Source organism: Lepisma saccharinum, chromosome 3 (assembly GCF_977018435.1).
Source record: "Lepisma saccharinum chromosome 3, izLepSacc3.1, whole genome shotgun sequence".
NCBI classification, from domain to species: domain Eukaryota; kingdom Metazoa; phylum Arthropoda; class Insecta; order Zygentoma; family Lepismatidae; genus Lepisma; species Lepisma saccharinum.
This window is the reverse complement of record NC_139231.1, coordinates 135,609,370-135,634,351: the sequence shown is the minus strand read 5'-3', so window position 1 is coordinate 135,634,351 and position 24,982 is coordinate 135,609,370. Positions and strand designations below refer to the sequence as shown.

Below are 24,982 nucleotides of genomic sequence, written 5' to 3'. Positions count from 1 at the left end.
GCTTCTTTATCTGTAGGCATGTACTTTTCTTATGAGGGATAACATATCCCACTGATGTCAGATAAAGTTCTAATCTTGATCAGTGATTACCAGCTTATACAAAAATTCATGGCAATGCAACTTAGCATTATAGATAACGCCAAACCGGTTTTACTAAGTGTTTATCTGAATATCTACTAGATAAAGAATAGTTTTCTTGATTGGTTGTGGTTGAGATATAATTTTTTTGTGTGTAGGTTCAGTGAAGTGAACAACAGTGCAAGTGTGAAAACTTCTTACATAACAAATGTATATGTAACTCTCGTCCTTGATTAGTTTCCATGATGCGCTCACAAATGAATGCAAGTTATAATTTAGAAAGAAGTACCTAAAGTGCAACTCCTTTGAACCATAGTTTATGTTAAGAAGATTGAATGTTACCTAAGTGAACACGAATAGCATGCAAAAGCATTTTATTCGAGAAAGATTTGAAGGCTTAAGTGCAACGCCAGGATGAAAATGGGATTTATAATTTATCTAATCAAGATATCAAACGGTAAGTCTAAATGATACATTGTGTTGCTGGGATATATACCAGAAAAAGCATTAATTTAGTACCCATTTTTTTTAGTATTTCTTATAAGTTTTCAAATATATATATATATATATATATATATATATATATATATATATATATACATTTGTACTTTAAATCAGCAAATGTGAGCACAGAAGAACCCAAATGAAAACGAAGAAAAAGAAATCAATTACAATTAAGTCAAAGTAATCAACCAAATATTTAAATGGCAGACACTGCTCTGCACCAGAGACAGAAACCTTAATTTTTAGTCTTAAGTTGTTTGTATTAACTGCTAATATTATTAATCTCCTCACATTACGAAAATGGTGGGTGGCTCAGTACAGTATCTTTGGATAACTGGTGTATATCAAGGTGTCAAATTCTTTTGATTAAAGGATTATATTTTTGCAATTATTTCTACATATGGTTGTAAGTGTAAACATAGACATAAAATGAGGAAGCAATAAAGCCTAATAACTGAAATAAACTTCTAATCCAAAAAAAATGGCACTTGAAATTTGTTTTTCTCATTCTTTCTGGAATAAAAGTAAAAGTAAAACATATTTATTTCTATACAACAAAAACGCAACTCTACAGGGTGTACTTAAACATACAAAAGATTAAAAACCTCCAACCTTTCTTTTGGAAATTGGGGGGGGGGGCACTGGCATGCAGAGGGGGACTGATGGAACTACAGCCCCTCCCGAAATTTTGAAAAAATCAAAATTCTCAAATGAAAATTCGTTATGAATTTTTAAAAATTCAAAATCTGTAAATGCATTCCCCCTTTAAAGTGATCCTCGATTACCTTATCTCAACACCCCCACAAATAAACGAAGCTATGTACTAACCACCTTTCTGATTCCAGCCCCTCCAGAAAAAATCCTGCGTACGCCAGTGGTGGGGGAGGGGAGGACATTCAACTTTGAGACCAGCCTAGGTTTTGACATTAGATTAACTTCTAAACCGCTCGAATTTAGACTCGTTTCAACGATAATCCATTTTAAATTTGTATTGTGATAACCAAATGGGATACACTCGACTCCAAATTGGGAGGTTTTTCTTCACACTTGAGCTTAAATTTGATATTGTTTTTAAGTCCACTTTATGCATAGAGTGGCTAAACCGAACTACAATTTAAAGTGGGATGCGAACCACCATGTGCCTCCGGGACCCCTTGATTACAAGGTTACGTTATCGACTTTGACCTATATTTTTGACTCTCGTTTCGAATTTGAACTGTTTGATTAAAATATGGGTTATGCTTATTTTCTTGAATCCATTCATTTTTTTTTTTAAAAAAAAGGCCAAAAAAGTATATATATTTTTGTAATGAACTTGTTGGGTTTGGACTTAAATCACGATTAACATAAGCAATCGCTAGAAAAGAAATGTACAATGTATTTGTTTTATGTTGCTATACGCCACATTTCTGCAACTTTTACTAATCGCGACGATGAAAATGAAAACTAGATAAAATTAAAGAAAGAACATTCACAAAGAACGCCCCATGCTCATGTCAAATCAGAATGGCGAGTCCGTAAGCTGACCACTTTTAATGAACTTTTTCTTTTTTCATTTATTTGACACTTTGTACCTTAAGTCATATAAACCAATATGATCCACATACTTCATAATAGCATTTTTTTCTTTGTCAAAGAACACTGAGGAAATTTCCAAAACGAAATCGAGACGAAGTTCATTATATCGATACGAGACCGTGAACGAGACAGGTATTAATAACTGGAGACGAGACGGAGACTATGTCAAGTATAGTCTTGTCTCATCTCGATACCATCTTACCATCTTTATATTTAGTGTTGTATAGCAACAGTAGTAGTTAGGTCAATTTTTCATTCGGTTTCGTAAATAACAAGTCCCATATGTTGAGGATCGTTGATTTACTTTAGATGTGCGGTACCGCTATTATTATTTTAAAAGGTCTTTTTTTTTAGAATAATTCAAAAAATGGAATGCGTAATACTTTACAAACTAAGTTTGACAATACAGTATTTCTCACCTTACACGGGCACAACATACACCGTCACCAGCGGCAACTGTCCAAGTTTCTTGTGCGTTAATTACAATCCTTCAAGCAAGGAGTGTACCCTGGGGGTCACACGACACACTTCTAAAAGAGAGTTAGTTAAACTCATCCCAGGCTTACTGTATCCTGTCTGCTGTAATGGCCTGCAGTGCATGAGTTACCCGATCACGAAGTTCATGAATGGACACAGGACATGGGCAAACGCTGCTTTTAACAACCTCCCAAAGAATGCAATCACATGGTGTAAGATCCGGCTAACCAGGTGGCCAAGGAGAAGGTTGTCTCCATTTGCAACACGTCCGATCCAGTGCTGTAGAAGAACACCATTGAGAAGCACTCTTACGTTCCTGTGAAAATGGGGGAGAGTGGAGAGGACTGCACCCAGTTGTACCTCACCTGGACACCTCAAAACGTCTGCTGCTGCGACGCCATTTTGGAAATTTGCCCCGAAGGCTTCCCAGTAATCATGAGAATCGAACTGCTGATAACGCATAAGAAACTTGGATAGTTGCCGATGCAGATGATGTATGTTGTACCCGTGTAAGGTGATAAATATTATTTTTTTTTAATTAACGTTTGAAACCGCACCATTCTTTTGTGTATACCCTGTATATCGCAAAGATTGTTTCACGTAATTCTGGATCGCACTGACATTTTATTATCTCTTTGGCTCCATCTAGGAAGGAAGTCCACGTATAATTATGTGTATCTTCTACCACTCTTCGCGTCAATTCTCATGCCTATTGGTTTCATTGCCACGTAAGTTTGTTTTTTAATTATATCTTTATTAACGACATAGCATCTTCGTTATTATTTAATTGATGAAGGTAATTTTAAAATCTTGAAATGTTGTGTAAGAAACAAACATACACCAGAAAAGCCAATGAAATAAAGTAACTGTGAAGTAAATTTTAATTCATATAAATCATGTTAGCACAAGGCATAAGCCATACTTTAATTATGTGAATGATTTTGGCGTGTGTGTCTATAAAAAGTGTTGCACTAACATCTATTCGATCCTAGTTGATATTAATCGTATACGAAAGTATAACAAGTAGTTTTGACTTGCAAATACTGCTATTCTTTTCTGGCAATAGCAGTAATTAGAGAGAAGCAGTATATTATTGTTTGTTGATTTAGTTTTACGTCGATTTTCTGCCAATTTTGGCAAGACGCAACTATGAGGATGAATGATGATAACATGAGATGAAGGGACAATCACAAATGACCAAGGATAACTCAAAACAAACCTCCACACAGGGTTATAGTAGCTGTGAGTCCGTACACCGGAGCCTCGTTAGCCTGCAACACTGCGCCCGGGGAAGAAAAATTCACATATGGGTGTCTTCACCGAAGGTCAGCCCTTACAGCTCAAGCAGTACATAGCAGAAGTTTGTAACAAAGTTGCAAGAACATGTAAAGTAATTTCTATTACACTGTTGTTATTACTATTACAAGCCTCCTATTCCATCTTTATTTTAAACAACTTTGGGTTTAGTGTGGACACCACCACCAGCAGTTGCTATTTATCATGCAGAGGAGTATTGACACGTGATTTATAAGATTAACATATTAAAGATAAGTAAGCAAGTGAAAATAGAGGAGACTATAGTATGTGTGGTGTGGCAGGGCAGTTACAAATTATTATACTTGTCAGGGCGATCTGCAAGCGATGCGTCAATTGCGGGGAAAACGTATTAAATTTTGAGGCAATATTAAAATAGTAAAATCCTTAGAGTAGCCCTTTTTAAATCGAAAAATATTAACAGAATCTTATCTTCGCGCTTTATTTACATTTTGGCACAATCAGCAGATGCATTATGTAGAAATTCCAGCGATAAAGTGCAGGCTCAACTATGACTCGAACCAGGGTCTCTGACATACCGTGCCGTTTCTCTACAACTCTACGTTGGGAGAAACTCGACACCGTAAACGTCAACAGTATTTCAAGCGTCTTGTTTCAATTCTTGAATTCATTGCGTAAAAAAATAAAAGGCAATAAACAAGATCATGGACAATTTGATTGGTAATACTTACGCATCCTACTGTACATGTTCACATGATGTGTTAACAGTAGTTCAGTATGAATTAGAATTCAAGATCATTGGATTCAGTGTATTGAAGTGGAAAGTTTGAACCAAAAATGTTAGTAATAATATTTCACATATATTTCAGTGTAAACAATAGAGTTCTGCAATGAGCGTTTTTCGCTCGAGCGGCAAATAGTTCGCACGGACAATGCTAGATAGCGCATGGAATTGAGAACTTCTTCGCTCGAGCGAATAACGCTTGAACAGACAAAATAATCGGTATACGCTCGGAAACTAGTAATACAAGTTCCTATAACCGTAATTTGTCTGTAATAGTGGACCCTCTCAAGTATGGATCGTGTAATGAAATACACAGTGAAATTGGAACTTAAGTGAAAATAGTCATCATCTCCATGTTAAAATATATAGTTTAGTTTTACATATTTTTACGATCATCATATGATGATGATGTCACATTGAAATTATATTTGATTCTAAACAGCGTCGAATAACATGGGTACCTGGGGGAAACCCTGGGGGGTAAAGGCGGTCAGGGGCGTGATGCTGATCACATCACCCCCACTCACGACCGGATCAAGAAAGTGTGGGGCGTTACCCCCACACCCCCTATACGCCTTCATGGCGTGGTGCTATGCACAGGGGAACACTTTACCTTTACCTTTTACCTTTTTTTTCTATACACTCGAGCGTATGGCGCTCGAGCGTGGAAGACTCGAACGAGTATTTTCGAGCAAAATTGGTCCAATGCATTACTCTAGTATACAAAACAGTACCAGATGCTTATTATGGTAAACAATCAACTAAGTGTAATTAATAACAATGAACAAATACACATTTTGAAAAATATTGTATTGTATTAATTTGATGTTACTGATTTTCAAATTCGATTTTATACTGAAGATAAAATTGGACAACATATGTATTTATGAAAATTAATTTTCATGCATACATTTATGAAAATTTATATAAAACCATCAATTTGAAAGACGTTTGAGTAACCTTTTTCTCTCCTCGCCATAGATACTTGATGTCAGTTTTACAGGGCCACGTAGAGCCAGATTTTCCATACATTAGTGACACTGGAACTTTCCCCCCAGAGAGCTGCGTTTTCGGACAAGTTTTGTCCGTGGAAACTATATTAAGTAAGTACTTGCATCATTCAGGTTATAATTTGTTACGAAGATAGTATGCTGAAACTTTGCTTTTTACTGTAGGTAGTGTATTTATGCGGAGGGAGGCAATTTTCTTTTGAGCAGGAAATTATTATACTTATTCCATAACGTGTTAAAATATTGAGATGCACTAGAATTCCGAATCTTCTTTCGAATGAATAGCCCTATTATACGTAGTTTAATAGACTTTTTTTTAGGATAGGTTTCGTTAAGCTACAATAATATATTAGTTATTACTTTTATGTAAATAGGCCAAGCATCGATACCAATTCGGACATAGCCTATTTTCTTTATCAATTTTGATTCTACTCAGTATATTCTAAAGGTTTGTTTCAATAATAACACAAAAGCAGATCACCTTATTTTTGATAAAGTCTAACTTCCTAGATAATTATTTTTTATGTCCTTGAAATCAAGTCTTATGACGAGTTATAAAATTTCTATCATGAATCATTCTGTTATGTATCAGTTAGAATATTATTGTTCTAAACTCTCAAAATATATACTTGATCCCAGAAATAAGAAAAAGATAGTTGCTGCTGTAATTCATAGCGTTCCCTAGGAATTTATTTGCATACATTTTATTGTTTTCCATGTAGCTATCCATCGATAATATACAACTTACTTTTTCAGTTTTAACGTAAAATTGGAAGTGTTGTGCAAGGTTTAACGCGACCAGAAAATGTAATACAGCATTGAAGTAGTCTTGGTTGTCCCATAAGAGACTGTTTATAATTCAAAGGATAAAGTACAAAATTGTGAAATTTATCTGTAAGTGTAACTTTTGTTTTTAGAAAGGAACTTAAGATAGAAAAACTAAAATAGTTCAATTCACTGGAAAGTTACGTATTTTGGCCACCACGTCACCATTACCAAATGTGTTGGCTCAAAATTCATCATGTCGTCTACAATGGTTAAATTAATAAATCAGATAAAAATTACAAGCCTGCCAACTTGCACGTTTTTACAAATCTAGGCCGTTCGGGTAAAAGCACCCAAGTAAAAATGCAATTTATAGCAGAATTTTTTTTATGTCTATGCTTCCAATAGCTAACGTTATAGACTGGTATAGCGTAGGTGTCGGATCATCAATTTTTAGAATCTTTGCACATGCCTAAAATACATGGGCTTATATTTATATATGCCCATGTGCAAAATTATATTTATAATATTTTCTTTAATTGATTCAGTGTGATTCAGTAACGGAAAGTCTCAGTTTGTGACTTTTCACGAATACCCTAGAAATAATGATAAAATATTGACAACTCTATAGAATATAATGTACCTAATTCCCCTCTGTGAGTTTTCTTTCAAAGTTTGTCACTTGGAGATGTCTTTACCACGACACCACGCCAATTTTAAGATTTTAATAAACTACATTTTCTTTCTTCCAGTATTGGCCTTTGCGTACGCACGCTACAGGGAGGTTGAGTATTTCTACGACCGTGATTCATCCAAGTACCTGTGCGTGGCCAATTACTTTGGAGTCTGGTTTGGGGTCATCTCGTCAGCTGGAATGAGCCTTGTGGGAAACTTCCAGGAAACTCATGTCATAATTGTTCATATGATAGGTGCCGCAGGATGTTTTGGATTTGGCATATTGTATTTTTGGACACAGGTGAGAGAGAAACTTGCAAATGAATATCTCAATTTAGATTTTTATTAAAATATTTTTTCTTGTCGTTCTGTATGAGTGGTTAACACATCGCGCTACAACACCAGACGTCCCGGGTTCGAATCCCGACCTCGACATGGGTGTTATTTGTGAGTGTCACTTCCTCAATTTCATCATATCATCACTATCACTCATCTTCGTAATAAATCAAAAGTGGCAGAAAAGCAAAGTAAAATAAATTAAATCAATCAATCAACCAACCAATCAATTAATCCATCAACCAACCAGTCAAACAAGCAATCAATTAATTAACCAATTAAACAATCAATATTTTTTCTTATTGTTCCTAGCTTTTCTCTGCATATTTAGGTTAAGCAAGACGATTAGGATGAATAGGCTTGGAGGGGACGCGTGGCAAAGTAACAGATGCTTTAGAAATTTGAGGTAGAAGCGTAGGGAATTGTTCCAGTGGTACCCCCAGAGAATTTTGTTCTGGTGGCTCAAGGATCGAGGAATTTTTTTCAGATTCGAATGTTTCGGTCGTGACCGTTTCTAAGATTCTATTTTCTATTTTTTTCCTTCTCTTTCTATCCACATTTCTTTTGTCTTTCTTTTTTCCTGGTTACTAGATGTTTCTTTTGCCATCTCTCTTTCACCCTGCTCTTCTTTTCTTTCTTTCTCTACTCCTCAACCTTTCTCTCCTTCCTTGTTTCTCAATCTTTCTTTATTTCATCTCTCTCTCTCTTCTATTATTTTTCTCCCTCTCTTTCATTTCCTTCTCTGCTCTGTCTTTCTTTCTTCTTGTGTTCCCACCTCACTTCAACTCTTTCTTTCTTTCCCTCACTTTATTATTTTTCTGTTCTTCTCTGCTCCTCTCTTTTTCTATTTCTTTCTTTAACAGCTCCCTATCCGTTCTTTCTTCCTGCGTTCCTCACATTTCTTTCCTCCATCATTCCCTTCCACTATTTCCTTTTCTATCTTTCTCTGCTACTTAACCTTCCTTTCTTTCTCTCGTTTCTTTATTCTTGTGTTCCTCAATGTTACTTGTCTTCCTCTTTTTTTTCTGTTTCTGATCTTCCTTTCTCCACTCCTTTGTCACCCTATCACCTTTTCTCTAATTTCTGTCTGTCTCGATCTTTCTATTTCTTACATTCTCTCGTTATTCTGCTCTGTGCTAGAAATGTTTTTGAAAGTTTATATTGTAGTTATTTGGGTGGGCAGGAAGGTAGACTTGCGATGAGCTAGAGCCCAACCTTACCCCTCCTAATGGCAACGCCGCCGATTGTACTATTAGAGAAATCTCTGGACTTTCATAGACAAAAAGTTTGCTTCGCTGTGTGCTGTTCCTTTCAATATCAGGGCGTATTGGTCCATAAGTTCATAGACATGCAAAAGCATTTTGTGAGCTTCCTTGCTTCCCTCAAAAGATCAGAAATCCCATGATGTTGCTTCTCTAATTCAGTTGTTTTAACACCCTGACTAACGAGGCTCTGGCGTCTGTACTCACAGCCAGTAAAACCTTTGGATCTGAATTGTGTTCTGTCCATGTGTGTTTGTGATTGTTCTCTAATCAATTCCCGTGGTGGAGTGGTTAGCACATCGCGCTACGACGCCAGAGATCCAGGGTTCGAATCCCGGCTTGGGCATGGACGTTTGTGAGTGTCCATCCATCAATTTGATCATATCATCACTCATCCCGATCTTCGCAATGAACCAAAAGTGAAGTAAAATGGAGCAAAATCAATCAATCGAATCAATTCCATTTTATCACCAGTCACGTTCATCAACGTGATGAACCAAAGGTGTCAGAAATGCGACGTAAATAAATCAAACCAATCAAGCTGTTTTAATGTTAGATCTCACGCATTCACTGTTCCTTCTTCACTCTTTTCACCACCTCTACCTGTGGGAATCGAATGCAGCGTGCCCAGGGGTTCCAACGCAAATCTCACATCTTGTTGATAAGTTATCTCAAAAGAGATTACTCTTGTTATTTATTAGGTAATCCAATCTTGTAATAGAAAATAATGTATCAAATTTATCAAAAGTCAATGCCCTTTTAACGTGAAAGTGTCATACTTATCTTCCTGTCTCCTCACAAAATAATACATTATCAATAAAAAATATATACAACGAAATATTTAAAGAACAAGATATAAATAAATGGGCCTCCGCGATGGCGTAGCGTTAACGTTGTCGCCTTGTAATCAAGGGGTCCTGGGTTCGATACCCGGCGGAGGCACATAGTGGTTCGGATCCTACTTTTGAACTGTAGGTCCAGTCCCAATTCGCCTTACTGTGCATAAAGTGGACTTAAGACACCAATTGAATCAATCAACAAGATATAAATATCTATGCATTCTTATCTCCTCATAAAACACTGATGCATTTTCACATTAAAGTAACATTTGACATGTAACAAATTTGCTTAGACAGTTACTTCATCGTTCAATCATTTATTCCAACCCTCAATTATTTTCTCGCCGTATAGTTCAGGACAATTATCTCACTTTTAAGCAAGGATGAAAATAAATTTCGTGTATATGTCCAGGAATACATGAGAACGACATTTTATAAGTTGCCATGAAGTAGCAATCGTGCTTCGTTCGCCATATTGCAAAATCAAAATTAAAAAAAACAAACACACATTAGCCTACATCATAATGATAGAAATAAGGTCATAAGGGTCCCCAGTAATATAAACCAATCGTGTCTATTGTTACATACATATAATCAGCAAATGATTTAATTTTGTTTTTAAAAAATGCGTGATTTTTCTCTTTTCAGACATATATATCATACAAGCTGTGTCCTATTGTAAACACTCGGCTTATGGCCCACATGAGAATGTTGCTATCTTTGATGTGCACTATACTTCTTCCTGTATGTGCAATATCAATGCTCATTTCGATGTTGCAGTTCGATGGTAAGTGGAATAGTGCATGTCTGATTAGGTATAAACCTTTGGTTTCTGATAGAAATAATAAATCGAAGCGAGAGAAATGATTTTCCTGAAAATAATGTATTTTCGAAAAATGTATAATTTTTCTTGAGCGGAACACACGAACTGAGAATACTTAGATTAACTCTCAAACAGGGGTGGCTCAAGACAGGCACGTATCCAGCAATTCCTTTCGGATTGGGGGGGAGCTGGCTGAACATCTTTTTAAGGGATATATTTAGAACCTCACAATTGTATGTTTAAGGCCAGTGGTGCAAATTGGGTTCCATAACGGGGGGGGAGGAGGGGGCAGTGCAAGGAAAGTTTACTTTCTCTTGGTAGACGAGGCTTAGCATGAAGAGGCCATAGTGTGGAGGCAAATAAAATGAGGCGCAACTATCCCCTAAGTCGTCATCAGTGTTTAAGGCTTCCATTTTATTCAGAACGTGAAATCGGAACGTTTTTTACCATTGTTAACATTGTGTACCGGAAACATCTCGGTATGTGTGTTTGTCCATTTCTTCTCATCAAGCATCAAAACATCTATCCTGTATTTGAGTGTTTTTACGAAGCTGTTACACATGCACGGGATGGAGAATCGATTCGACAACGCGAGATTCAAACTGTGGGCTCCGAAGTGGACGCAAATAGTTCTCGAATATTCCTCTCACATTCGATGCTGAACACCACTAATGCGTCTATTCCTCCCATGTTTGCAGTTAAAGCCGAAACCCACCAAATTGTTCATATTCAGGCCAAAGCACTCGCAAGTGTTCAAAATTGTCTGTCACAGCTTCCGCAGTCTTGTCATATATCGGCACGAAACAAAGGAAGTCTTCTCGAATACAGCTGGGTCGCGAAACAATTAATGCACAGTGAAAACCCTTCCGTTCCCAACACATCTGTTTCGTCTCCCAGTATGATCAAATGCTTACTCATTTACGTGCCCAAGAGAGGGTTGGTGAGGGCATAACTCCATTTGACCCAGTATATCTTAAAAAAAAAAAAAAAACCGTCAAAGACAGGAAAAGGCGGCAAAATGAGGACTGACCATTCAAAATAATATGTGTAACCCTCTCTCCCCTCTGAAAATCCTGGGAACGCCACTCTTTACCTCGGACACATTTTTTTAAATCAACTCGCCAGAAGTTTTTATCATTTTGTATTGGAGACTCAAGTAAGATGCGTTCTTCCTGCAGGTTTGGATATGATCCTTTAGGGTGTTGTGGCCTGCCTTCGCATCTAACCTTATAACAACGCCATCATTTTCCATCATTGTGACTTGGATCTTCAATACTTAGGAAGAAATCAGATCGAAGGGACATGCGATACATGTCGTTTTGAAGGAGCCAATCAACAGCAACGTTTCACACCGTACCCGTAGCGACACAAAAGGCCGCACAAACTTACTTTCGACTTGTGAAATCCTCAGGCGACATGGTGTGAAATCTCCCTGCCACTGTCATCGTCGCCTCGAATCGGCAGCTCGTGTTGACCACAGAAGAAAAATGTATCCTCAACTGGTGGGAATGCCCCTCAGTTTTCTTCTTTCTCCTTTACTTTCTGTGCTTGTTAATTAAACAGGCAACATCTTACGATTTGACGTACACAGGAAATGTACTATGTAGACATTTTAACGAAAAATCAGTCGAAGTCAAGGGTGGCTCAGTTGGTAGAGCAATGGCGCGGCATGCCAGAGCCCTGATTCGCGTCCTGGTAGAGCCTGCAATTTCCGCAAAAATGTCTACATATGCAACATCTTCTTGCTTTACCTTCTGGACATTCATGCAATTTTCGGCTGTCTTTTTATGGTAGTCAAGTGTTTGAGTGTGTGTCGAACCAAGTAGGCTTAAACAAAAGTATTTTTTTATGCCATGAAATTCTCGGACTGCATACACGAAATTTGGTCCGGGCACATCTAAATCATCACTCAAAACTTTGATTTTCAGTTGATCTGTGCATCTTATTTCTTTTTTAATGAACCGCTCCAATACCCAGTACTGCTGAAACATTCACTTTAGAGACCTTCGATCTCTTCGACCCTCGTCCTGAACTAGCACTCCACTGAGGCTGCTGTCGTTATTGGACCCGAACTGGAACTAGTAGTAGACTTCGTTACTTTACGTTATTTAATTCTTTTCACTTTCGAATCACTAGATCTTATAAAGCTAGCAATGGACACTAACTGATCACTAATCGAATGTAAGTAGAAGGGAAAATACTTTAGACCTAACAATAGACCCGTTAATTGACATTAATGGCTTTTTTATTCATTTTCGAGGGGTGACGCTATTGTTATTTAATCTAGCGCCACGTGTCGTGGGTGGAGGAGGAGATGAGTCATCGATGACTCATGCACACGTGTGAGTTTGAAATTAATGGTTTTCCATTAGTGCACAAAAGACACTATTATGTATTCCGTTTTTGACCTAAGCTAACACTATTGTTGTATATTATATATGCGTTTCTGCCGGATATGAGTCACAGATGATTTATACAGACGTTGGAGTTTGGAATTAATGGTTTTTCCATTAAGGTACAAAAGACACTATTGTGGAGTTCGTTTTCGGACTATTCTAACACTATTGTTGTATATTATATATGCGTTTCTGCCGGATATGAGTCATGGGTGCTTTATACAGACGTGGGAACTTGGAATTAATGGTTTTTCCATTAATGTACAAACGCCATTTTGGCGTCGGTGGTGAGTCATATTTGGTATAATTAAGGATCCGGATTTACCCGTATTCAACTGGTGCCGACGCGTTCGATCGGAGGTAGAAGGTATTATAACACATGTTCGCTTTAAAGGCGAAGAAATTGAACGATGTATCCTATATGAAAACGAAGTATGCGAGCAGAATCCATGTTATTAATATTAACCTGTTACGGAAGAACCTGTTATGTGGTTGCATTCATCGGCACCCCCAAACCGCGCGCGTTCATGGACACGCGTGGGGGAAGAAAGGGTCGCCATTGTTACGGCCCCCTTCGCTTGGTCTTCTTCTGAAGTTGAATGGAAGTCAAGTGTCGCCAAATTTTTACACACGAGTATTGATTTTCTTTGAGGTTCCAATTTTATTTGGTGGAAGTAATCTACGCGGTATTTCTGCCGCCTTTTGTAACATTGCAAAGACTATTTAACCTAAGGCGTAACGAATTTGGCTGAACTAGGAACATTCTGTTCCAGTATCTACAGGTTAAAGTGGATGCGATCCACTATTTGCTCTTATTTCTGGGTTGCGAACCACGGCCCATTTGATTATTGGGTTATAATCATCAGGATTCATGTAAAATTGACCAGATGTTTTTACTGTTAGAGACAATATTTCGCATTTTTTGTGTATTTTTACTCAGAAAACGCTATTTGAACGATTCAAGCAAGAGTTCGCATGGGAATTTAGACACACAAACTGTGTTTCTTCAACTTTAGCTGAAATTTAGGTTTATTTTTTACTCTAATATCACAATTTCTTCTATTCAGGCAACATTTTTTATTAAATTTTGGACTCACAAAGACATTTTTCAACTTTTAACTTGTTATTTTAAAAGTTTATTTCCATTTTTTACTCTAATATCACAATTTCTTCTATTCAGGCAACATTTTTTATTAAATTTTGGACTCACAAAGACATTTTTCAACTTTTAACTTGCTATTTTAAAAGTTTATTTCCATTTTTTACTCTAATATCACAATTTGATCTATTCTTGCAGAAGTGTTTATTGCAATTTTGACTTGCAAAGATAATTTTTTCAACTTCTTTTATTATTTTTTCTATTTATTGCCTTTTGTATCTTATATTTTTAATTCTTAACTTTGAGTTTTGTTCTTTATTTAAAAAATTTCTCTAATCACTAAGGAAGAAGTACTTTTAAGTAAAACTGTACCCACAAAGTTTATTATTACTATTATTATTAGTATTATTATTATTATTGTTGTTGTTTTTGTTTTGATGTAGTTGTTGAATCTTGTTGTTGTTGTTAGGGTTTATTGACTTCCACTACGCTATTTTTGGTTTGCTTCGTAGGAAAGTTTGTTTATTTTAGAGTTTCCTCGGTATTTTCTTACTGTTAGGGTAGGTAAAGTTTCCTAAATATATGAGTAGGGTTCCATATATTCTTGTTCTTGCATGTTTTTCATATGATGTGATCACAACAACTCTCCAAGTGCTTTTACTGCATGTTTCCATTTTTATTGAGGCTTAGTGATTCCTAGAGCCACTTTATGCATGAGAGAAAGCTTGAAAATTTCGATCTCAGATAGCCGTCAACCTTATGTCAGAGTATTTTCGAGTATATTTTAGACTTATTATGGGGCAGTAGAATATCACGGCTTGCTTATTTTTTAAGTATGTTGCGCAGTTATTGTATTTTTGCTTTTGCTTTCTAGATAAACTGTATGAAATGTTTAATATTTGTACTTTTTTTTTGCACTTATAAGAGGCCAAACTTTTACTGTAACTAAAATTATTATCTCTCTAAGCACTGAAACCCCTTTACCAAGAGTACTATAACTGAATGTTTATTAATATTGTTTCTTTCATCCCTTAAATATAACTACTTAACAATATAATGACAAATCACAGGACAAGACGATGTTAGCAGATGACTACGTGGCTCTTAAGTCCACCTGCCAAACTTTTCTTACCATGCTATTTACCCTTATAGTCTTTTATTCGGGGTACGTTTCAAGTACTACTTGACTTTTTGAGTGTTTGATTAACACCAGGGGTTATTTGTATCTGTTATGCTGTATTATTTGAGGCTTCTTTTTTTATTCTACAATCACTATATGTCCCTGAGAACTAAATTTCCACTGACTGAAGCTTAAAGCTTAGGCTCTACAGCATGTTGAATGGTTAAGCACTGGTCAATATGAATTTTACAGAGGCTAGTAGGAGGCATAGGAACACACGCCAGAGCCTTATTAGCGTGCAAGAAGCATTTTCAGGGAGTACTACGAGGAAACGAAGTTGATTTTTTTGAGGGCTTTACCAGTTACACAGCCAATATTTGCTATTTCAAGTAACTACATGTACCAAAACATTTTACAGCCCAACACTAACTAGACTTCAATTTATATTTTATTAGGTGCTAAATGTAGCAAGAACACTGATTGTACATACTTTTGAGAATCCAACTATTTCAGGATTTTTTCTATGTACGCATATTTTTATTGATTACTAACTTTAACAGACCATTCAGGAAGACGCCAAAATTCACTAAACTTAGTACTATAGTGTATGTGATTGCATGAAAAGTAGAAATTATAACAACCACAAGATTTCGCTTTTTTTGCTTTTGGGACTAATCGTGACGCTGAGGATGAATGGATGGCCAAAAATCTTAAGGACTGGATGTATTTTACCACTACAGACGCCTATGTAGAAACACTAGAGTACTGTTAGCTTTCAAAATTGAGGTTATACTGTACTGTTTTTTAAATATTTCGTATTTGGCACGCTTAACAAGTTACATTTATATCCATTTCAGGACAAATATTGCTAAAACTCTCAAATTAATGTGTACAACTTTATATTTCTGCTATCAAAGGAATTAACAATCCTATTTTACAAACAAAGGGTATTGTTTACACTTTATTTACTTCAATCTGAGACTAATATTTTACAGTAATTGAATCATTCAGCCCTAGTCAATATTTTACTGCATCAGAAAGTTTGTTATTAATCTAATAAGTATGCTATTTTGTGATATTCTAATGCAAACGTTGTTTAATTCACTGGTTATAATGCAAACTTTTGCACAAATTCGATATATTCACTACCTTCAAACCAAACAATTGTACTTATTTAGCGCATTTCATTTATATTTCTTGTAATTAACTTATGTTTCTTATAATTAACAAACTAAACTAATTACTTTGGCATGTTAAAAACCTTATTTTTTACTATTTCCTATTCTATCAGGTTCTATATTGCTGTTTTTATCAATTATGTAAGACCACACTCTGGTAAATGCACATATATTCTCTTTTATACACACGCACGTCACACACACACACACACACACACACACACACACACACACACACACATTTACACACTTATACGAACATACATCTGACGTTTTTCAATATTTTGCTATGAAGTTTGCATCCACGCTATTCAAACAAGGGCAGGCAATGTAGTATTTATGAGTATTAGTAATCCCAAAGTGGTGTTTTTGGTGTCCAAGTTCAGATGAGAGGCTGCTATGTGCCTTTTGCAGGGGATTGCATGTGAAGTGTATGCATATTGAGCATTATTGAGTGTGTAGGCTTCCAAGTTTTGCTGTTATTTTCCTATAATTCTGTGAGACTGTAGAGAGTTCTCCCTTTTCAACCAGTTTTCTTTCATTGATTGGATACTTTTTGGGAACTTAGCAGTTTTTTATGTTATGAAGCAGATTGTTGTAGAATATTTTGCATGGTCTTTTGTGATATTGAGTGCCTGCTGTAACGGAAGTAAGTATCTTTCCTTCTTGTGTTGATGTTCTCGTGTAGGTTTCCTATTTTCGGTCAAGTTGCAGTAGGGAACTTAGCAGTTTTTATGTTATGAAGCAGATTGTTGTAGAATATTTTGCATGGTCTTTTGTGATATTGAGTGGGTGCTGTAATGGTAGTAAGTATCTTTCCTTTTTGTGTTGATGTTCTTGTGTAGGTTTCCTATTTTCTGTCAAGTTGCAGTACTTAGAATAATCGCTACTGTCTTATTGATCTACGAAGCTCCTTTGAATAATCATTTGCATGTGACCCTATACTCCACGTTGTACTTTGTTCTGGGAGCTATCTTTTGAAGCCTTGGCATTCTGCTAGTACAGTATTATTATCGTAGAGGTAAATTAGTTCGTGAAAATATGTATTTTTCTGATTAACTATAGTCGCTTAGTTGTTCTAGCAGGTATAAGTAGTTACTGCTGATGTTGTTAATTTTCTATTCGCAGGGGCTATGTATGATGTAGCGTATTTGTGTTGGCTGTCCCTTTTATTCCTATGTTGTTGAGTTTCTCCATAAGCATGTCCTGTTTTACTCTATTCTATGCCTTGTTGCTGCTAGATATCTGAGGTATGTTGCTGGTTCATATCTGAGTTAGCTTGTTTGACTATCTATTATTTTTGCTATGGCTGTGGCTATTGATGTCCCTTTCTGAATTCCATGTTGGTTTCTGTTTATCCTTGTTGCTGATTGTTATCTGAGTTAGGTTGTTTGACTTCAGGACTATCCTTTTTTAACAAGAATATATGGAACCCTACTCATATATTTAGGAAACTTTACCTACCCTAACAGTAAGAAAATACCGAGGAAACTCTAAAATAAACAAACTTTCCTACGAAGCAAACCAAAAATAGCGTAGTGGAAGTCAATAAACCCTAACAACAACAACAAGATTCAACAACTACATCAAAACAAAAACAACAACAATAATAATAATAATACTAATAATAATAGTAATAATAAACTTTGTGGGTACAGTTTTACTTAAAAGTACTTCTTCCTTAGCGATTAGAGAAATTTTTTAAATAAAGAACAAAACTCAAAGTTAAGAATTAAAAATATAAGATACAAAAGGCAATAAATAGAAAAAATAATAAAAGAAGTTGAAAAAATTATCTTTGCAAGTCAAAATTGCAATAAACACTTCTGCAAGAATAGATCAAATTGTGATATTAGAGTAAAAAAATGGAAATAAACTTTTAAAATAGCAAGTTAAAAGTTGAAAAATGTCTTTGTGAGTCCAAAATTTAATAAAAAATGTTGCCTGAATAGAAGAAATTGTGATATTAGAGTAAAAAATAAACCTAAATTTCAGCTAAAGTTGAAGAAACACAGTTTGTGTGTCTAAATTCCCATGCGAACTCTTGCTTGAATCGTTCAAATAGCGTTTTCTGAGTAAAAATACACAAAAAATGCGAAATATTGTCTCTAACAGTAAAAACATCTGGTCAATTTTACATGAATCCTGATGTTTATAACCCAATAATCAAATGGGCCGTGGTTCGCAACCCAGAAATAAGAGCAAATAGTGGATCGCATCCACTTTAACCTGTAGATACTGGAACAGAATGTTCCTAGTTCAGCCAAATTCGTTACGCCTTAGGTTAAATAGTCTTTGCAATGTTACAAAAGGCGGCAGAAATACCGCGTAGATTACTTCCACCAAATAAAATTGGAACCTCAAAGAAAATCAATACTCGTGTGTAAAAATTTGGCGACACTTGACTTCCATTCAACTTCGGAAGAAGACCAAGCGATGGGGGCCGTAACAATAGAGAACTTTTTTTCCCCTCACGTGTCCATGAACGCGCGCGGTTTGGGGGTGCCGATGAATGCAACCACATAACAGGTTCTTCCGTAACAGGTTAATATTAATAACATGGATTCTGCTCGCATACTTCGTTTTCATATAGGATACATCGTTCAATTTCTTCGCCTTTAAAGCGAACATGTGTTATAATATCTTCTACCTCCGATCGAACGCGTCGGCACCGATTGAATACGGGTAAATTCGGATCCTTAATTATACCAAATATGACTCACCACCGACGCCAAAATGGCGTTTGTACATTAATGGAAAAACCATTAATTCCAAGTTCCCACGTGTGCCTAAAGCACCCATGACTCATATCCGGCAGAAACGCATATATAATATACAACAATAGTGTTAGAATAGTCCGAAAACGAACTCCACAATAGTGTCTTTTGTACCTTAATGGAAAAACCATTAATTCCAAACTCCAACGTCTGTATAAATCATCTGTGACTCATATCCGGCAGAAACGCATATATAATATACAACAATAGTGTTAGCTTAGGTCAAAAACGGAATACATAATAGTGTCTTTTGTGCACTAATGGAAAACCATTAATTTCAAACTCACACGTGTGCATGAGTCATCGATGACTCATCTCCTCCTCCACCCACGACACGTGGCGCTAGATTAAATAACATTAGCGTCACCCCTCGAAAATGAATTAAAAAACCATTAATGTCAATTAACGGGTCTATTGTTAGGTCTAAAGTATTTTCCCTTCTACTAATGTATGAAATGAAGTCTCATTAACCGATTCTGTTGTACAATTCAATCGAAAAATTGAATCCGCGTATTTATATCCTCATTATATTCTAGAACGTTCCGCAGATAAAACGATTCGTTAGTGCGACTCCTTCTCTTATTCAAGAACGTTCCCCCCTCGAGCTTTCCAGAGATTAAACAATTACAATGAATCGCCATACGTGTGGCGCTACGTTTCCAGCTTCCAAATGCTGACAAGTCTTTACATAGTGCTCCGACAACACCGAAAGCGCAAGAAAAGTTTTCGTGCAATATTATCAACAACGCGCTCTCAATGTACCATTTCCCCTGCCTAAAGACACTCCCACAACATATATCACCCTTATCACACTTCATTCTTTAGCCAAAATCCAAACTGTTTACACTCTCATTTGATAAACTTCTTCTTCAAATAACTTTCACTCTCCCTTTACACACTCACACATAAACTCACCAAACAACTCGTGAACACGTATACACAACGTCACGCAACTCGTCCTCCAGTACACTAATCTCCACCTTGGATACGTGCTATTAACAATAACAGGGTTAAGAACATTCTCCGTTTTGCCTGGATAATTATTTATCTCAAATTATTGTCGCATTATTCAAGAAGCCAAAAACCTAATTTTGTCTAGTGTAAACTGAAAAATTTCCTGGCGGCGGGGGGGGGGGGGGTCGAGCAACCTGTACCCCACATTGGATACGTGCTATTATCAATAACAGGGTTACAGAACATTCTCCGTCTTGCCTCGATAATTATAACTCTCCTTAAATTTTCGTCACATTGTTTCATTTCACAAGAAAAAAAAACCAAAAACCTCATTTTATCTAGTGTAATCCGAAAACTTTTGGAAGGATTCGAGCCCCCTAAGGCCCTCCTACCCCCTTGGATACTGCCTGGCAAAAGTGAAAAAAAGGTAAAGTGTTCCCCTGTGCATAGCACCACGCCATGAAGGCGTATAGGGGGTGTGGGGGTAACGCCCCACACTTTCTTGATCCGGTCGTGAGTGGGGGTGATGTGATCAGCATCACGCCCCTGACCGCCTTTACCCCCCAGGGTTTCCCCCAGGTACCCATGTTATTCGACGCTGGGTGGGCGCCGGGGCCGCTTCCACCGTTAGAAAAGTTCCCGGATTTGAACCGGCCGGGGATCGAACCCGGGACCTTGAGCATGGTAGTCAGACGCGTTACCGACTGAGCCACCGCGGCAAGACAAAATTTTCACCTGCGCGAAGTGGATTCCTACCCTGCCACCCCCTACGTTCCACTACCTCTCAATTAAAACAAGGCCATTTACTATTTTAACGAGAAAAACAAAAGCCTGATTTTTTAAATACCTTAAGTCTTGCTGTTGAAGAATAAGTTTATTGTAGTTATGTGTTTATTTAATACCTAATTAATATCAAAATAACATTAATCTCTTAGCCTAAATTGCTACACGATTTTGCATTATAGTTATTATGTTAAGCAGCAGGAACTTCAATTAATTTTTGCCTAAACAAATCAAACACTTTTAAAAACAAATAGGTTTTGACGTTACTCGAGGGGACGCCCCCGTTTGGCAACCCCGAGGTTAGCGCCACGGGCCCATAAGGTGCCCCTGCTCTCAAACTTGGCTCTGGTTCCTTGTAGTAAGATTTTCCTCCAATTTTCTTTTCTCTCTCTCTTCTTCATTCTCTTTTCCTCCTCTTTACCTCCTCTATCCCTTTCTCTGTTTTTGCATCTGTCTTTTTTCCTTTGTTACTATCCCCCTCTTTCTCTACTTAAAGGTAAAGTGCTCCCCTGTGCTTAGCACGACGCCATGAAGGCGTGTAGGGGGTGTGGGGGTAACGCCCCACTCTTTCTTGATCCGGTCGTGAGTGGGGGTGATGTGATCAGCATCACGCCCCTGACCGCTTTTACCCCCCAGGGTTTCCCCCAGGTACCCATGTCATTCGACGCTGGGTGGGCGCCGGAGCCGCTTCCAACGTTAGAAAAGTTCCCGGATTTGTTCCTTGTTCCTCTTTTTCCACGTTTTTCATCTTTGATTATTCTTGTTTCTTTGTCTTTCCTTATTTCCAACCTTACTTCTGATAGGAGATAATCATTAACTTAGTATTTGGTGGATAATTGAGAATAAGTTGGTATTCGAATTCTGATGTCTGTTTTCCTCCCTTTCAGGAGATGATCGGCAAAAATGGCAACCGGAAGACTCTGGATATGAACTCCACATCATTGGAACAGCCACTGAGTGGCTGATGGGAATCCTTTTCTGTCTCTACCTTCTCTCGTTCACCAAAGAGTTCAAGCGACTGTCCTTCGAGAAACCTGCATTGTATATTCCTGATCTTGATGGCAGGGTTTAAGCTAATTGCACATCAGAATGAATTTGTCTTGTAACAAAGAGAATATCGTGCAGCTTGGAGCAGTGGCGCCAACGTATATGTGCCCGTGGGGCTGGAGCCCACCCAATAACTTGCCTGTTATTGTATTGTAATTTTATAAATAGGGTCCCCGCACTTAAGAAAACAAAATGTTACATCAGTATGCATTTAAAGATTTCTCACAACTTAATTTCTCACTGAATGTTATCAAAATTATTTCATAATATTTTCTTACGTCTCTAATGTGATACTTTTCATTGTCCTATATTGTTTACTCTTTCCATGATCACATTGCTGTTATGAAAGTAAGGGAGGATAAGGGTTTATAAGCAGGACGCGGATCAATAGGCACTAAAATCGCTCAAAATAGGCAAAATAAAATACAAAGTAAGTACTAAAATCGATCGGTTTTTCATTTTCCCGAATTAGAAACTCAAAAAGCAGTAATCTTAGAAATAGGCGCTTAATGACTAATATTGGTAAAAACAGCCACCGTAAAATGCATATATTCCCCTCAGAAATGGTGTGAAACGCTTCTTTATATATATAAATAAAAGACTACATTTTCTGGCCAAGGAACTAGAATGGTATTTTTAGGACAGCCTACTTATGGCATATATTATTGCTTAAAATTATGAAATGGATCTGAGTTCAGTCCATCCTATGTTTTTTCAAAAGTTGGTTGGTGCCACTGTGTAGGAAATAGATTTGAGATTATATTAGACTCTAAAGAAAATATTAACAGAGTTTTGGAAACAGGTTGTGAACTGTTTGTGCACATTACTTACAAAATGATTTCCGTCAATTTTCAATACATAGCAATAATTTTCACGATATCAGGGAATGTGCGTACAAGAAAAATTCGCTGACTTTTAGTACAGGGGAAGACAATAGAGGTGGGGTAATACATGTCTTGCTGCAAGCGCAATTTTAAGTAATTTTTAAACTATTGCGGATGGAAGATGGAGCAAATGTAGAGAACGTTTCTTTTCCATTGAACTTTGAGAAGAACTCATAGATATTTCACATTGCAACATCCAGTTTTATCGATTTGCAAATGAAATAACTTTTGTTTTTACTGTCTACATTCCTTTGTTTATTCACAGTTTTCATCAGATCCAAATGTTATATTTTATAACATTAAATTTGACTACGAATTGGGTATATTCTTTATCAGTTCCGTTTACATTAACTTCTATAAAACTATTAAACTGGCACTTTTGTAAATATTGAAAAAGTTAATGTTTAATAAAAATATCTTGGTAATCTTATATTGATGTTATTTAGATCTCCTCATCCTTGCTTCATGCAAGTGTCTATATCTAATTTGTCTCACCTTCATCAATCTCACCTAATCAGTATACTCGCGCTCATAAGTCTGCTATGTGACATCTCAGCCACCAGTACTTTTCCTTTTGTAGTAGATACTACAACGTGTGTTTGCTTAAATCCAACGCTGCAAAAATGACGTGTCATGGGTAGTTAATTGAAGTGAACGAATACGCGACAAAACGTACTTACCACCTGGGCGGCTACCTGCGAAGGGTTTTCTAATGAGTCTTAAAATATTTGTGATGCAACAAAACGTATCACTTGATGGGACGGCATCAAAAATCGTGTCGTTATTACAGTTCCACACTGTTATTCGAATTTCCGCGTTTTGCAACCAACTATTCACAAAGTAATCAAAGAAAAGAGTTAGCTTCGCTGATTCTGGGGCTAGAGAGTGTATTTCCAGCCATCCAACCATCCGCCGTTTTTAAGAAGGCCAGAGTGGCACACATGCGTATATGCAAACGGATTTCCTCATTCTCTCGATACTCGACCGAAAGTCCTATATTTTGAACTTTACGCCAAAGGCATTTCTTAAAATGGAAGAAGCACCCACTCACTGATTTCTGTCGAAGGAAACACTTGGCGAATTGCAGATATGGCTGTTAATTTGGGAGCATGAACCTATAACCTAACCTAACCTAACCTAACTCAAGGTCAAGTTAGCTGGGTGCTGATTCGGGTGGCAGATAGCACACCATATTGGAATGCCTGACATGTTAAGGGCAAGTTCAAGCGTTTTCCTTGAAGTGGTACGTTTTGTCGCGGAGTAAATATTTTGAAGTTATTAGTGGATCCTTCCGAGTGGTACGTTTCCTCGCAAGAACCCAAGTGGTACGTTTTGTCGCTGGTACGAGGGACACTATTTATATTTTGAGCCTAACAACGAAAAAACAGGAATTTGGCATTGAAAACTGCTTTATTGTTTTTCGAAGTATTCTCCTTTATGGTCAATACACTTTTGCATTCGTTCGAACCATCTGTCAAAGCAGTTTTTCCAATCTTCTTGAGACACCTCCATAATATGGTTTTTGAACGCATCAACGACGTCTTCCGCCGACGAAAATCGTTGTCCACGCAATTTATTCTTGACATTCGGGAACAAGAAGAAGTCATTGGGTGCCAAATCAGGACTGTACGGCGGATGACCCATCAATTCGATTTTTTGACTGTTCATAAAGTCGGTTGTTAGACGAGATGTGTGACAGCTGGCATTGTCTTGATGAAGAATGATCCGACGGCGTTTGTTTGTTTTCCGTATTTGACCGAAGACCTCTGGCAAACAAATTGTTGTGTACCATTCAGAGTTGACCGTTCTACGTTCCTCTAAAGGCACAGTTGCCACATGACCAGTTTTCCAGAAAAAACAGGCGACCATTTGTTTCGATGTGCTTCGAGCCCGAACAACTTTTGTTGGATTGGGTTCATCTTGAAACACCCATACAGTCGACTGCTGTTTACGTTCCGGCTCATATGCATATATCCATGATTCATCACCTGTTACAATCTGATATACGTCTTTTGAAGCACCACGATTGTATTTATTGAGCATTTGTTTGCACCAATTGACGCGAGCGTCTTTTTGAGTTTTTGTCAAATTGTGTGGGATCCAACGAGAACATACCTTTCTCACAGCTAAATGATCATGTAATATTTTATATATGCTGGTGGAACTAATGCCTATGGTTGCCTCAATCTCACAGTATGTCACGTGACGATCTTGCAGTATTAGGTTTTGCACAGCATCAATGTTTTCTTGAACAACAACTGATTTTGGACGACCTTCGCGAATCTCGTCGGTGAGCGAATGGCGGCCACGATTGAATTCGTTATACCAGCGTTTCACA

General features: G+C 37.1%; 1 protein-coding gene across 2 annotated transcripts; it reads left to right on the top strand.

Annotated features, from left to right (window-relative positions):
- The first annotated feature begins 242 nt into the window (after positions 1-242).
- LOC145986015 (DNA damage-regulated autophagy modulator protein 1-like) lies at positions 243-22,303 on the top strand. Of its 2 annotated transcripts, none has more exons than XM_083120186.1 (6): positions 243-535; positions 3,287-3,365; positions 5,678-5,799; positions 7,224-7,447; positions 10,232-10,370; positions 21,601-22,303. In XM_083120186.1, exons 1-6 carry the CDS (start codon positions 493-495, stop codon positions 21,783-21,785), a joined length of 792 nt encoding a protein of 263 aa, XP_082976312.1. In that variant the 5' UTR covers positions 243-492; the 3' UTR covers positions 21,786-22,303. The 2 variants fall into 2 exon arrangements, with proteins under 2 accessions (XP_082976312.1, XP_082976313.1); XM_083120187.1 differs by lacking the exon at positions 21,601-22,303 and adding an exon at positions 11,585-11,686.
- Positions 22,304-24,982: the final 2,679 nt, after the last annotated feature.

What these genes read in the sequence shown, in the direction of transcription:
- LOC145986015 (XM_083120186.1), top strand. Translation starts at nt 493, where the DNA reads ATGAAAATGGGATTTATAATTTATCTAATCAAGATATCAAACG. An exon ending in CCTATTGGTTTCATTGCCAC is followed by an intron (nt 3,366 to 5,677) that starts GTAAGTTTGTTT and finishes TCCTCGCCATAG; the next exon opens with ATACTTGATGTCAGTTTTAC. An exon ending in TATTGTATTTTTGGACACAG is followed by an intron (nt 7,448 to 10,231) that starts GTGAGAGAGAAA and finishes TTCTCTTTTCAG; the next exon opens with ACATATATATCATACAAGCT.